We start from the raw sequence: 15,661 nt of genomic DNA, 5'->3' as shown, positions 1-15,661 counted from the left end.
TTTTATATAAAATGGAGAGTGTAGATCACCGGCCATTCAAGAATAATTTGAGGTGTGTTTTGCAAACTAGATAGTGATAGTTTAGGTAGTTTTCTCAACCTTCTGATAGTTTAGGTATGAAACTAAAAAAAAAGTGATAGTTGGGGTGTGTTTTTGACCCTTATTTTACTAATCTTTTCACTATATTGATAGGAGAATTGTAATTTATAAGAATTGCAATTTATAGTATTTTCCGTATATTTTCCGAATGTCTAAATTTTAATTTTAAAATATTGAATTAATCTAACTAAATTTTGCTTAGAAATTAGTCAAATGCCTTTATATTTTGGGATGGAGAAAATATATTATTTGTCTTTATACGTTCTGTTAAAATTAGGGTAATTTTGGATCCAAATTTTCTCTTATAACTGAAGCATTTATTAGGTATTACAGTATCTATTATCCTTAAAACGTCCAATATTTTGCTTCTTTAGTGAGCTCATATACTCTTATTTATCCTAAAATTATTTTCAAATATAGTTTTAAAATATTTTACTTTATTAATGTACTTTAATTATTGTTTACTACTATTCTTGTAGGATCACTAGGTTAATTTGTGTGAAGATTCTAAATTAAGGTTATATTTATTGCAGTATAGAATTGAAGTTGTTGGAATAATTTTGTTGTGTTAGATGATTCTAGAAGACGAAAAATGAGTTTTGTTAATACAGGTGAAAATAAAATACATTATTAAAATCTTAAATGAGTTTAAGTTTAGGGCACAATGAGTTAGAAGCAGGGCGGAGCTAGAGTGTCGGCGACAGTTTCGATCGAATCCTGTAGCTTAGGTTCACAAACTTTGTATTTGTCTATAGATTATTAATTTAGTACGGAATAATTTAAAAATTTAGAATCCAAAACTCATAAACTCAAAATTCAGGCCTATGCATCTGAATTGAAGTAATAATTCCACTAACAATGAAAGTTAAAGTGTTAAGAGTAAGCCCGGGCCTCGCGAAACTAGTTGTAAAAAAATAAATTTCCTCGACTACTATAGGCTTAGAACATTGTTCGGTGTACTCTTGGAAGAATTTTCGAATCCAATTATCCAAGAGTAGGTATCAGAATTAAAGATAACACCACCAAAAAAAAATACCACACAAGCTACTCATTGTTTAGAGTCAAAATCTTTCTTCAAGTCCAGATGGAAGAAGGGAGTAAAAAGGATAGATTACGAGCACAATGCGAAAACAAAATGGCAGAATTAAGTTAGTCTTGTTTTTAGTGTTTTAATACCCAAATTGTGCTTCTTACACTTAACTGAGCGTTTGTTTCTTTTGGAATTCATATTGAATCAAAGTAGCACATACTGATTAATTGAAGGTCCAAAATGCTTGATCAAATATCATCAGGACTAAAATCGAAATGAGATAATAACACAAGGACCAAAAATGTCATTTCCCTTTTTTATTTTAACAACTAAGATCGATATCTATTGCACAATCAAATATGGTCAAAAGATTGTAAGGAAGCTTATTGATTAACATACCTTCATATGGATTTACGTGCATGGGATGATGCTGCAGAATCGGGATACCATATGACATCATGAGCCTCACAAGACTGAATGGAAGCAAGTGCAGTGGAAGACGAGATATGTGAAGCTGCGTTGGCCAGGGAAGGAAAATAACGACAAAAAGAAACAATATGTCCTGAATTAAAGCATGATAGGCTTATAATTGTTAAAAGAAGAACCAATAGTCCTTTTTTCTCTCTATTCTTTCTCCTCTCTAACATCTCTTTAACGACCTTCAATGACTAGTTTCTGGCGAGTGGAGGCCATGCTGCACCTTCATGGAGCTTGTTACACCTCGTACTTTTGTACGTAGATTTCGTCGCGAGTTAGTCGTCGTAGACTTGGACGAGCCGGACAAACTTCGAGGTCATATAGGATTAGACATGTCTATCTTTAGTGTATAAGAGTTTAAGACCATGTTTAGCAGATATTGGAAGGTTTCGGGATCAAGTGAATCGAATAAATTAAGTTTGTCGAAACTCGGGGAAAATTAGGCAGATTTCTGGACCGGATTTTGGCCCAAAATTTCGGGAGGTATATCTTCTAGTATATAAGGAGTTATGGAATTAATGACCTATCTAAATTCAAGTTCAAATAATCTTCTTTTCAATGCAACTGACAGTTCGCAAATCTGAGAAGTATAATGCCATGTACGCCCTACGATCCATACATTGCGGGTGTAAAATTGAGGCGGTGGAGACTCCAAGTTGTATATATTTCGGTTCCCTTCTCTTTTAATTCATTTATTTCATCTCTCCAGATCCTAGACACCCCTAAAAACCCTTCAAAACATATTCAATTATTTCCCAAGTGAAATCAAAGGTTTAAAGTGGGATTCTAGTGCCAAATATCCCGGATTGCTTATCGGATCCTAGTTCCTCTTCTTGTGGAAGTTTTGGAAGGTGCTTCATGGGGAAATAACCTCTGTGATGGGTTTCTTGAGTTCTTGAGTTAAGGATTCACTTTGTTTCCATGTTTATGAGTTTGTTTGATGATTATACAAAGTATTGAAAGGAGAAAGTTGGAGGGAAATGTCCAAATATGATCTTGAGTTTATGTTGGCTTGTAATCTGTTTTGAGCCATGTTATTAATGTATTATTGAGCTAAATTCTTGTTGCATGGATATTAGTTGATGTTGAGGTTGCGTTGGGGTTGTCGTATATATTTGGAAGAAGGAGATGTATAAGTATTGTATACGGAGTGTATATCGGGTTGTTTTATTGTATATCTTTAAATGTTGATTGATGTGAGTTGAAAAGGCTTATAAGAGGATGTTGTTGTTATTGTTGGTTGCTGGATGTGTTGTGGTGATTGGGAGATAGGGGAAATGCTGCCCCTTTCATTTTAGAATCGATTTGTCATTTGATATACGTGATATACTAACATCATCTAAGTTATATACGTATTCCCTTGTTATAGGATTGGCGTAAGCATTACGACGAGTTCGTTGTTGGTTCATATTGGCGACTTGAGGTATGTAATGGCTATGCTTTCTTTTCTTGGCATGATCTGTAGGTAGTAAGCGCCTATCAAATATTAAAGAAAAAGAACTATTGTTTAGAGCTGTCATAGAGGTGTAACGCTTCTAGATGTGATACTGTATCTTCCGAGGGATTTCTATTCGCTCCTTGGTTCACTGTTAGTAGAAGAGTTAGAAAGAGATATGTTGACTTCTTCATATATTTCAGTTTATACTTGATATACAGCATGATATACATACATTTTTCTCTAGCCTGGCTACGTGGTCAGTGAAATAGATATGCCTGGCCTACGGGTCAATGAGATAGTATTATCGGGCCTACGGGTCAGTGACACAGATTTTCCTGGCCGACGGGTCAGTGAGATAGATATGCGTGGCCTACGGTCAGTGAGATAGTTTTGCCTGGTCTACGGGTCAGTGAGAAAGATTTGCCTGGTCTTATGGTCAATAAGATTTTACAGTTTCCTAGCCACTTAGTCAGTAAGATATATGATATTATTATATTGCATTTCATATGAGTCAAATCAGGTGAAATGTTCAGGGAATTCTTTGGCCTCTAGTTATTATGCTTTCAGTTTCAGTTATCTATTGCTTTACATACTCGGTACATTGTTAGTACAGACGTACTTTTTGCCGGGACCGCTGCATTCATGCCTGCAGGTATAGATAGACAGATTGACAGACCTCTCCAGTGGACAGGATCCGAAGTCAACTGATTAGTGAGCTCCCTTTGTTCGGAGTTGCCAGGTCTTTAGGAGTCTTTCTTTTGAGCTTACAGACTTGATGGGTAGGTCGGGACAGGACAGTTATGTTCTTTCTTAGAGTCTTGTAGATGAGTCCTATATATAGTATGTAAGTGGGGTAGCCTTACTGGCCTTGCATATGTCTATTTTGGTACTGTTGGTTGTGTATGTTCATAGCAGCCTCATTGGCTTGCTCAGTTATAAATATGTTTTAGGTGTGTGTGCCCCATTCAGATGAGATAGCCAGTCTTTATATATATTCAAAGTGTGGCCTTTTCGGCTAGTTGGTATTGTTTATTTGCAGGTAGGCCCTATTGACCTAAGTTGAGGGTTACCCCTCCTGAGTGATAGATTCAGAGTGGTTCGCTCAGGCCGAGTGTGGGCACTGCGTGCCCGCCATGCCGCTTGAGATTTGAGGCGTGACAGAGCCGGCTAGAGGTCCTCCTTTGGCGCGTCGGATGAACGAGCCTCTTCCTTCTCATTGAGCGATTATACCACCGGTGGAATTCATGAAAAAATTACTTATGCAAACACAATCACTGCTTCACCAGCTTCAACACAACATCCAATCCGCTAGGAAGGAAAAAATAATAGTTCGTCAAACCACTCACAATAGAATCCCTGTAGTTATCTTCAAAGCTTCGGACTATTTTGGAATCATGGCAAATGAGTGTCGATACACTTTTGTGGGTCAATTTCTAAAGTTACATTCACAAATTGATCGAATTAAGTCAAAATTCAAGGAAATGGTAAATGTTATGTCACGCCCCGAACCATGGACTAGGGGTAACACGGTACTCGATGCCTGACTGCATGTGACCGAGCGAACCACATGGCTTGCTGACTCAAAATGGGCATGAACTGATGCGAAATAAACTATGAACATGCATAATTTAAGTAAAGCATGGGGCCATAAATCATAAGTATGAAAATATCATAATATCATAATGCGGAATAGTCTGAATAAACATAATAATAATAAGCCAAAATGTCTAGACGACTCTGAATATCTGACATAACTTAACTGACTAGTCTATGAAGCCTCTGACATCAATTTGACTACTAAACTGTTTACCGGGACTAGGCCCCGGCATACCTTAACTGCATGACTGAAATAAACCTAAGTAAAGCTAAGACCCTGAATAGAATAGGGCTCATCAAAAGCTGATACATGCTGAGTCCTAATGTACTGATTCGTCGTCCTGTAAATCTGCATCATGAAATGTAGGCCCCCGGGCAAATAAAAGGGACATCTGTACCCTTGAATTGTACTGGTATGTAAAACAACTAAATGAAATAAACAGGACACATGTGTATATATATATATATATATATATATATATATATATATACACACACATACACACACATGTGGCCTGTTTATTTCATCTGTCTCTAGTAGGAGAGCCGTAGTATAATCGACAACATAGAATCACCACGTGGGTACGTGGAGTTTAGTACCTGGCTCGACCAGCAGAACAGCTCCACACCTTTCCAGGGTATGAGACATAAGCATGACATGAAAATGAATCCAATTCAACCCTCTGAAGGTGTCATCCTAATCTGGGCAGATCGACCCTTCCCTACATTGGCATATGTAGTTTCAAGTTATTTGAGCCTTCTCGGTAAACCTATACTACTCCCAAAACATGATCATGGATATAGGTGGCATCTAGGCTAATGGTCTGTAAAGCATGACTTGTAAACTTGATTCATAAACATGGCTTGCAAACATGATTTCATGAGCATGGATATAAGTACATAGTATAAGTTGTATAAAACATGGATGTATGTAGAATTTCATTAAATATACGTCAAAGTTCATATCTTGTATTTAAGAACCCATAGAGTGCAAAGTATGGGGTTTTATGAATTACAGACAGATTCTCAATAACCAAAATGGAATATTAAGAATACAATAACGAATTATCAATACAAACATGGTATATCATGGCACATGAGCTTAGGGTTATCATAAACATGTATAGAACCCTAGTTTTGCCTGAACTTCGTATAATCATGGAAGAAACATGGCGTGGGGAAGAACAATGATGTTCCCCACGTAGATAGAAACCCTACATACATGTAAACGCTCCAAAACTTGTAATAGAATTCCAAAAGCTTAAACTTTGAACCTTGAGATGGGTTTTCTTGAAAACCATGGATTAGGAATGATGAACCCTTGTTAGATTACATGAATACATGTTAGAATTGACTTGGAAGGGCTTATCTTGATGTTTTGGATTGATGGGAGAAGAAAACCTTCGTGCTAGGGCTTGAGAATTGTGAAAATTGATTTTCTAGAATGAAGTATCGTATTTATACTGTTTGTTGTCCGGGAGGATTGATGGTGCATTTAACGGTCGGTCGAGTTGCTTTGACGATCTGAGTCTGATTTTTTACGGTGCATCATTGACGGTCTGTCGACGTGTCAACGGTCCATCTATTCGACCGTATTGTTAGTAGTCTGAGAAAGTCCAGAGAGTTTTCAAAACGAGGTTCCTAGGGACAGTGCATTCTAACGGGCCGTCAATCAGTCTAGAGAGTTTGCAAAACGAGGTTCCTAGGGATGGTGCATTCTGACGGGACGTCGATTGATCGACGGCCCGTCCCTCTGGCCGTCGAGTGCCACCCGTAGAATTGAGTCTGGTTTTTCGACTTAAACTCTCATTTCTTTGGTTTCCGGGATCCCTGAGTCATAGACACGGCTTAGTTTAAAGATACGAGGTGTTATATGTTAAAGGCTCGTAAAAAATAGGGGTTTATGATAACTTTAATGCCTTGATTGATCTTACAATGAAGACTTAAAAAATGTTTGGTTCTGCATGGTAATCGAGATCGATGAGATGCAATGTAGCTTCAGAAATGGTCGCCTGATTTCACACCGAAAGAGGATATCCCTATTGCTCCAGCTTGGGTGCTATTACCAAGTTTAATATTTCATTTACATACTTGGTACTATGTGAAGCAACACTTATCTCTGTTGGTACTCCTCTTACTTTGGATACTGCTACCAATCATAGAAACTAGGCCAAGTATGGCTACAATAAGAATTGAAGTGTAACAACCCGCTTGGTCTTTTATAGTACTTTTTAAATCTTTTCTTCCAAAATACCCTTCCCGTAGTTCATCTTGGTGTTTATGACTTGAGGGGATGAGTGGCGCGATTCCCAAGGCAATCAGGTGAGTATCTGATTAGATTTAGCAAATTTAAAAGTCCTTAAGTTAAGAAATGAGGACGTTTGATCAAAGTCACTGGCTAAGCCTCGCGTTCGCGAAGAAGGTTTTATGGGCCAGGTCAGGCTAGGCCTTCACGTTCGTGAGAGTGGCCTCGTGTTGCGAATGAAGCACTATAGTGAACAATGAAAATCCCCAATTTGAAAATTTCCCCATTTTCAAATTCCAAAGCCCGCGTGGCTAGTTCATCTGGTCTGGGCCAACCCATATTGACAACTCTACTTACTGGACCGCAAGCTTTTTAAGGAAGCTATAGAAGTACTAATGAACATTCACAATACAGTGTACTCATAACCATTTTATCTAATCACAAGCATTAGCTTCGTTCTTATTTATCCCAATATTACATGTACCTTTTCTACGCATTCCATCTCTATTTTTGTTTTTTGTTTTTTTATTTATATTTAAGTGTGAGCATCAATGCTGCCAGACCCATAGCAGAAAAAGAGAAAAAAGAAAAGATGGAATATAATCTAATTCATATATATTTCATTCTCTAAATGAAGCACATAACATCGTTATATTGCTGCAATTGTCACAAGGAGGAAAGTAACTTAAATTCCTTGAAACTATGGCAAACAGCACTAATATTCCTCTTATTACCTTCATCTATGAATTCCATATATTTCTCTCGTCTCATGCATGACTACAGTTGCATTCAGTTTAAACGAAACAAATATTTAAATAACAACAATAATACAATAGTAATAATTATCAATAATACAATTATTTTTAAGATAATGTAATTTATATCTGTCGTAAGTTGCTATACCTTTGCTAGTGATTATCAACATGGAAATATTTAAAATGTTTTTCGATTACTCTAGAATATCATTTCGTTGACATCATGAATTTCCTTAACTATATATTATGTTAATATATCTTTCTAGACGTTAATCTTTTGCCTGAAGCCACTCAATAGTATAGCTTGCATGCATGCAACCATTCACATATGTAGATTCTCTTTTATCATAGTAGACCTACTATATATTGGTGGCAAGTAATTTCCTTTAATTTAGATTCTGCAAGGAAAAAACTTCATGTTGCTCAATTTTATTTGAACTCGTTGCTTCTCAAGTTCTCATGATGCAATATATAACTATAGATTCAAATTATATACATTGATAATAAAAATTATTTTTATTTTATCTATCTTAATAATTATTTAAAACAAGTTAATTAAAAACTGCATTTTAATGAGTCACCGCATCTATCTTCCCTTCAATTAAATTAATGATGAGCAAAAGAAAAGGAAAAGAAAAGGATACTTGGAGAGTAAAAAGATCACCAATATAATGTACTACAAGTTTTCGATCTATAAGCACATGAATTACAACTATGTGTTGAAATTAATGAGAGAAATTAAAAATAAATTCAGCATTAATTAGGCAGAGAAATAAGTAGAAGCCACTGTTTATAATCTGTTATGCATATATATGAAAACAGAGATTTTTTATTCGCAAAAGAGATCACAGCTTACATAACAAAAAGAGAAGCCGGGCTACTAGAAGCTAAGTGAACACATTATTTAATACTCCCTACTTATATAGTACGTAATTAGCTAAAGAAAATTTCAGCACTGGGCTACGCACTCTCACTCGTTTTACATGTACACAAACGCACTCTTCTTCTTCTTCTTCTTCTTCTTTTTTTTTTTTTTTGCTAAAAGTAACTAATTAATGTCTACTTCTAGCTTATATTATTCTTCCGCAACAAAAAAAACATCGCATTATTATTGTTATTGTTATTATTGAGGTCGAATACATATATTTAGTAATTAATTAATTAATTAATTAAACCCATAGAGCTCCAGCTCTTTTAAGCATTGGTTTTAAAGAGCGTTTAAGATGAAGACTCATGACTTCATTTTCACCACCAATAAGTTCACCACCGATGAATACTGCTGGAACTGTAGGGTTACAACCGAGTCTCGATAGGACTGCTTCGATTTCTCGTCCTCTTTGCATCTCATCAAGCTCATGAACTGCAGGGTGAACACCAAGGTCACAAAAGAGAGACTTAATAGTGTGGCTCATGCAACAAGAATTCTTGCTGAAGATCACTACTGGCTTTTCAGCCACCATTCTGCTTACCCTCTCCATATGTACTATTTGATAATAATTCAAGAATGTATGTGTTGTATTTAGGGTTTAGAAAGTGAAGAAAATAATATGAAAGGTTAAGGATAATGATGTGGATATGTTGGTTGAGCTTTAGTGATGACTTGTGGTTTATGTGTAGGGATGTTGATGAGTTTTGAGGTGAGGAAAAACGAAGCACCAACAAGACATATTTATAGATAGAATGGAATTCCTTGACAGTGTAGATTTGCATTTTGCTGAGGTTGTGAAAAGAATCCAACATACGTAAAAGTAACCACACGAGCTGATCTCATGTGTAGTTTTGATTCTAAAACGAAGCAAAAACCGACAGCTAGGCAATTGTGAGCACAACAATTACCGTCCCATCGTTTTAATTGATGTGACACTTTACGGGTTTCGAGAGCTTTTTCTTGAGCGCAACTTTTCATATGTCTTTTACGTATTTTGAGATGCTAATTATTGTGACTTATAGTATTTCTTAAGTAGTTTTCGTATATATAAATTTATTTTTAAAAACTTAAAAATTTTATATCCGAATTCACGATCAAATTTAAGAAATTTGACTCTCGAATCCGAACTATGCGGTAGTATATATATATATATATATATATATATATATATATATATATATATATATATATATATATATATATATATATATATATATATATATTTATGTTGTCAAAGAAGAGAACAAGCACTAGCATATATCAAAGATATGATCTTAACAACATGACACTATAATTATTCATTCTTAAGGTTGATTGATATAGAGATTTCTTACATTTGCGATATGTATGTTACACTCAAACTCTTAGCATTACATGTGTTTAACATGAAAGTTTAAGTTCCATCATTTCACTTTTTTTAAATATATATATCATGTAATAAACGTAGAGTTATAATAAGAAGTGACTCTATCGAAAATGCAATTCTAACATTGTAGCCGATTAAAAAAATTTGATCGTGCAAAAAATTTTACGCTATCATATATAATCTTTAACATAATTGCTATTTTTGTTTTTTAATTATCTGTTTTCTAAATGTTTAAAAAGAAACCTACTGTGGCATCCTCATTCTATATTTTTTTTATCAAAGTAACTTTCATATATACTATTGGAAAGATATTTGGATAGGTTCCAAAATATGCATAAGATCACTAACTTGATAGTGATGTATATATATGTTGGCACTACATAAAAAAAGTTTTCATGTTGCACGATAACGATTCTTTGCATACAGAATAGAGACGTGTCAATGCTGCGGCTTTTCTCTTTGCTTGATAAGATAAACCATTAATTTAATCACTTTACTCCATTTTCCTTTTATCAATATTATTATTCTTGTTTATCAAAATATATAAGTAGTAAAACCATTGGTCGGTGCCCCATGACTTGACCCATCACCTTTTGCATGCTTCTTGTTTTTTGCTTTGAATTTAATTAATACTGTTAAATGTTTCCCATTATCTTTTCGTAGTGGCACAGAAAGTGGATTTCATGATGTTTTCTTTCCTTTTTAGGTATATGAAATTTTGATAGTTAGCAATCTTAGGGATGATTAGAGAATCGGGTCGGGTTAAGATAATCTTGTTTAAGTTTTGGTCGAGTCATTATTTATGATGCATCTTTTTCCAGGAAGAATCTGCTGAGTTGGAGAGGAAGTTGGATTGGAAACTTTTTTGTGGTCCGATAAATAAAGATACGCATCCAATTCATCACCAACAAATATATGAAAAAGCAAAAGGACAGAATTTTCGTAAATGACATTGATGACCACATACTTAAACTGTGTATGTATATATACACACGATTATGTGGTTGTGTCTAATTTATACATTATTGAAGTCAATATCTAAAGTCTAAACGGACATGCATGATCATCAAGCTCGGAAATTCCAATTAGAAAATAAAAGTAAAGCAACTTTTTCGTATTTATTTTATGTTGTATAAACTAAGCTGTTTGAATAATTTCAGATATTGGGAGTTGAACCAATGTCAGAGTCAATGTGTCTGAAAAGATAGTCAACTATATTAAATAAATTTTGCATTTTTTATTTCCTATAGCTAATAAACGGAGTCTATTTTTGTAAAATTTAGTAACAAGAAAAAAGACCATACATAACAAGGAGACAAGCCTTGATGTCCAGAAAAAAGACCATACACATGTTGCTAATAGTTTACCTCATAAGTTGATAACATTTCTGGCCCACCAAAGAGAAATCGATTGATAGTTTCTAGGTCACGGCCAGGGTAAAATTCCATTATACATCAAACATGTGGTAGAACTTCGATAGAAAATGTAACTTTTTTCACGAGGCGGATTTGATGAGTGCGTATGGAGATTCGAGGCCAAGAAAAAGTCTATTGTGGAGAAGAGTTTACCGGAGACAAAATTCAACTAATTGTTATGTCTAATTTCGTACTACTTGAAAGTTGATTTTCATTGTGTTTTTATATGCGCCATCTTATATATTCATTATAATAAGGACCCTTTCTCGTTTTTTAGGATTGTTTACTCGCAGAAGATTGTTGTTGATTTATAAGGTTTTAATAGTTGAACTAATTGCTACTTTCCTACTTTTGTGTATATAATAAAAGAAAAAAACATGAAAACTTACAACATGTCACATTATAATTAGAAACATAGAAACACATACGTATGCGCCCGTGCATATGTACTTTATACCTTTAATAGTAGCGGAATGTATTTGAAGATTATATTTTGAGTTACTAAACATCCTGAAAGGCATAACCATAGAAGTGACAATATTTATAAAATTCTTCTAATAATTTAAATTGGTAAGGGTTTTATCGTTAATACTAAACAAGTAATTAAATTGGTGATTAAGACTACAAAGAAATAAAGAGCATTCAGGTTTGTGGATAACTTTAAACTACAAGGTCACTACTTTTACAATTGTTTACTACTTTATGAGATTTTCCAATATCAAATACTTAAAAACTATGAGAACGAAATAAAGCTGTCTCTGGAAAAATCTCTGACAGTTCAAAAGTTGATTCTCTTTTATCAGGCTTTTCATCATGCATGCATATATGGGAATCTTGGCGTGTTGATCATAAACTAATAAAAAGGTGTCCAGGTGCTTGTTCATGTAATCGAATGGAATTTGCTAGTGCTTTGAGTTCAAGTCCTACATGACAAGGGACTGTGACCTAAAGTTGTGGCAGTGCAGTGCAAATAATTGGCTCTTGTGGATCCCAAAGGCCGGTTTTTAAGGTTACTTGTACGGATTTAAAGTTATTCCCTCAAGTGCATTTTCTAGTCCTGAGCAGATCAAAAATCCAACTGAGCTAATACACAACTTGTGATACCGCACTTTCAGTGTTTTTCTTTTTTAGTTAAGCCAATAACATCCGGCAGGATATCTTTGATTATGGAGGTTTGACTTTGATCCCTACCATATCTATAAATCCAACAAAAAATTACAAATTCGAAGGACATGGACCTTACCTCCAAAAGGTTGAGCAACTCAATCTAACAAAAAAGGAAGAGATTCTACAATACAATTTCTCTTCCAAATACACTAAGTAAGATTAACTAAAAAACACAACCAAATGGGAGGAATGGATAGATGAGGAAGATAGGACGAGGAGGATTAGCTAGCATGTTGATAATTTTTTCTAGTGCTTTATTCTTGTTTCATATGATCTGATGCTTTTACACCTATATACTTTTTATGTAGATGACAGGTGATGATGGTCGAGATAAGAGTAAGGGTAAGGGTAGAGGGAAACAAAGTAAAATCGATGGTCCAAATTAATTCTTCTCTGTCGTCATCTCTCCCGCCACAGGGTTTTTCGATGCCTCCCTCTATGTAACATTTCGTAAATCCGAGTTAGGTGTGAGTGTATTAGATGAGAAGTAATGTGAAATTTTAGGCAAATGAAGTCCTATCAATATGAGTTTGGGTGGAAATAGCTGATTTAAGATCAAGACCAAGCAGTGAAGTTCGTAAGAGCTATTAAACTCGTCTAAGTTTTTGTTGATCTGGCTTGTAGGCCAATTTCATGAAAATACTTTGAGAATTTGGGAAAACTTCCTCTAATAGAAGTTGTATATCTTTGAAATACCTTTCCAACGATATAACGTGGAGCTTAAATGGAGTTGTGAGCAAAAGGTTATGACCATTTTAGTGGAGCTTGTTGGGACGTCGGCTTAGATGAGACCGCAAACTCAGAATGTGACGCCGCAAACTAAAGATGTGACGTCGCATATTGGCTAAATTTTGAAAGCTTTTGGAGTGAATGTTCATCCAGAATGCAGCCGCAAACTTGAGATGCGACCTCATACTCAAGGGGGAAAATTTTGTATAAGAACTTGATTTTCTTGAAATTTCCAAACCCACTTATTCTTGGCCGACTTTTTGAGGATAAAAGACCCTAGAACTTCTCCAAACCTTGAAAGGTGAGTTCCTAATCATCTTATGATTAAAATATATCAAATTAACAAGAATTAACACTAGTTCATCTTCCAAAAACGCTAGATTCTTGAAACCCAAGAAAGAGAAGAAGAAAGAGACGTTCGGAGACGTTGAGATTCCTTCAAAAAGGTATGATCCTTGACTTTTCTAATGTTATTGAAAGGGTTTAGACTAGTGTAGGTTATCCTATGGGATTAGGATCCATGAATGATTCATGAAGTGTTCAAGACCACGTTCTAGACATGAAAAATCGTAGTTTTTGAAATTCCAAGAAAAACTTCAAGAAACGATTAATGTTCTAATCTTTCTCATCTAAAATCAATTGTAGAGTGATTGTTGAACCTTGGGAATTAAGGTATGTCTCTTTTAAAAACCTTCTTTGGACGTATGTCTCTTTTTCAAAAATACTTTTCAACCTTTAAAGGAAATGCTTTCTTTGCAAGGTTTCATGTGCGTGAGGGACAAGCCCTCATGGAACCTTATGTGTATAAGATTATATATATGTATACGTGATTTCCTTTTCAAAGGGTTATTGAAACTGATTTACAAAGCTTGATGTCTGAACATGAATTACCCCACGAGGGATGCTTAAACTTGATTTCGGAAAGCTTGAATATTTCATGTGTTTTGGCCTATGAACGAATTGTGTTGAAATTGATACTTAATATACTTGAACATAGTTTCTAAAATCGTAAATGATTTGATGTACCCTACTAACAGGATGATGAACATAATCCATAATGAGTGATTCGGCTATTTTGCCTTGGTTCTATTGTTTGTGCTTGGCCTAGCTACTCGGGAGGAAGGGTAGTCACTATAGATCCTAGTGTGGTTTGCCTATCCAAGTGGGAGCAAGAGTGGCCACCGAGGGTGACAACCCCGATGTGGTGCTTCTATGCGGTTTTAGGGAACCTTAATGGTCATCCCTTTGTTTTATGGACTTGGCCTATATTGGCATTATTGTTATTGTTTGTGAGTGACTTGATGTTGATCTTAAGTTCATAAATAAAGGACTTAATCTTGATAAATGGCATAATGGATTGAAAGTGATTTAACTCTCTCTTAATGGTTTCTCTTAGCTTGGTGAACGGTTTTATCTCTGAATTTCGAACTGCTTTACTTATATTGTTTCACTGCCTTATATTATATTATTTTATTTTACATTATTTATTGTCTCGGAGACACTCACTGAGTACCTGGTACTCGGGCATGCCATTGTTGTTTTTGATGGTGTGTCAGGTAACGTAGAAGAGCAGGTTTATGCTACGTCTACGACTTAGGAGAACTTGCTGCTTTCGAGACTATTCGGTGAGCCCACATGATTGTTCGTGGAGCACCATTCTATCTTTACTTTTCGTTTTTTAGTTTTCAGGCTGCGTCCTGATGATTTAGACATTTATTCATTATCCTAGAAGCTCCATAGATAGTTGTCAGATTGTGGGTAGTGTGTTGGATCTCGTATGACTCGTTGGGGGAATTTTGCCACCTTTATTAACTAGTATTTGATTTGGCTTCCGCTGAATTATCTCTAAGTATGATTATTCTTTTATCCAATTTATTAATGACTTATTAAGATAGGTTGTTTAACATAAATGATTAGATGTTTATTGATTCATAAGGTGCTTCCGGTGTCATCCATTGCTTTGGATGCCTGTTACGTCTAGGGTTGGGTTCGGGGCGTGACACTCTACCTAATACTTTGATATGGGCTAGCACTCTGCGCCCGTCTATCCCTATATGGGTGCATCCCAAGGCTATATCCAGATGCCTCCACCTGCCCCTTTCATGCCTAATACAGGTTATAATACCCTGCAAGATTATACCCTGATGCCTCCTGTTGTTTTGTGGCCATCGTCTAGTGGCACTCAATTAGCTATTCCAGTCTAGCTGGATCATAGCCTTCTACATTAGCTATTCCACAATTTAACCTTACGGGTATTCGCCTTCGAGACAGTGTCCGACACTCCTAGCTACTATGCATCACTCTGCTACATGTGATCAGGATGCTCCACAGTCTGGGTAGACAACATTTACCAGAGGCTCATCATCGAGCCTGAGGGGTTCAATTACGATTTATATTTTACATCTTATGTTTATGT

The 15,661-nt window shown here is 35.4% G+C and overlaps 1 protein-coding gene across 1 annotated transcript; it reads right to left on the bottom strand.

Moving 5' to 3' along the window:
• Positions 1-8,427: 8,427 nt before the first annotated feature.
• Positions 8,428-9,288, bottom strand: LOC132626831 (monothiol glutaredoxin-S3-like). The gene has a single exon (XM_060341838.1). The coding sequence runs from the start codon at positions 9,116-9,118 to the stop codon at positions 8,810-8,812; it is 309 nt and encodes a 102-aa protein (XP_060197821.1). The 5' UTR covers positions 9,119-9,288; the 3' UTR covers positions 8,428-8,809.
• Positions 9,289-15,661: the final 6,373 nt, after the last annotated feature.

This window comes from Lycium barbarum, chromosome 2 (assembly GCF_019175385.1).
Source record: "Lycium barbarum isolate Lr01 chromosome 2, ASM1917538v2, whole genome shotgun sequence".
In the NCBI taxonomy this organism is placed as follows: domain Eukaryota; kingdom Viridiplantae; phylum Streptophyta; class Magnoliopsida; order Solanales; family Solanaceae; genus Lycium; species Lycium barbarum.
Note: the sequence above shows the minus strand (reverse complement) of the source record. Positions and strands in the feature narration are given on the sequence as shown.

Coding starts and splice junctions, on each gene's coding strand:
- LOC132626831 (XM_060341838.1), bottom strand. CDS start 9,118: ATGGAGAGGGTAAGCAGAATGGTGGCTGAAAAGCCAGTAGTGATCTTC.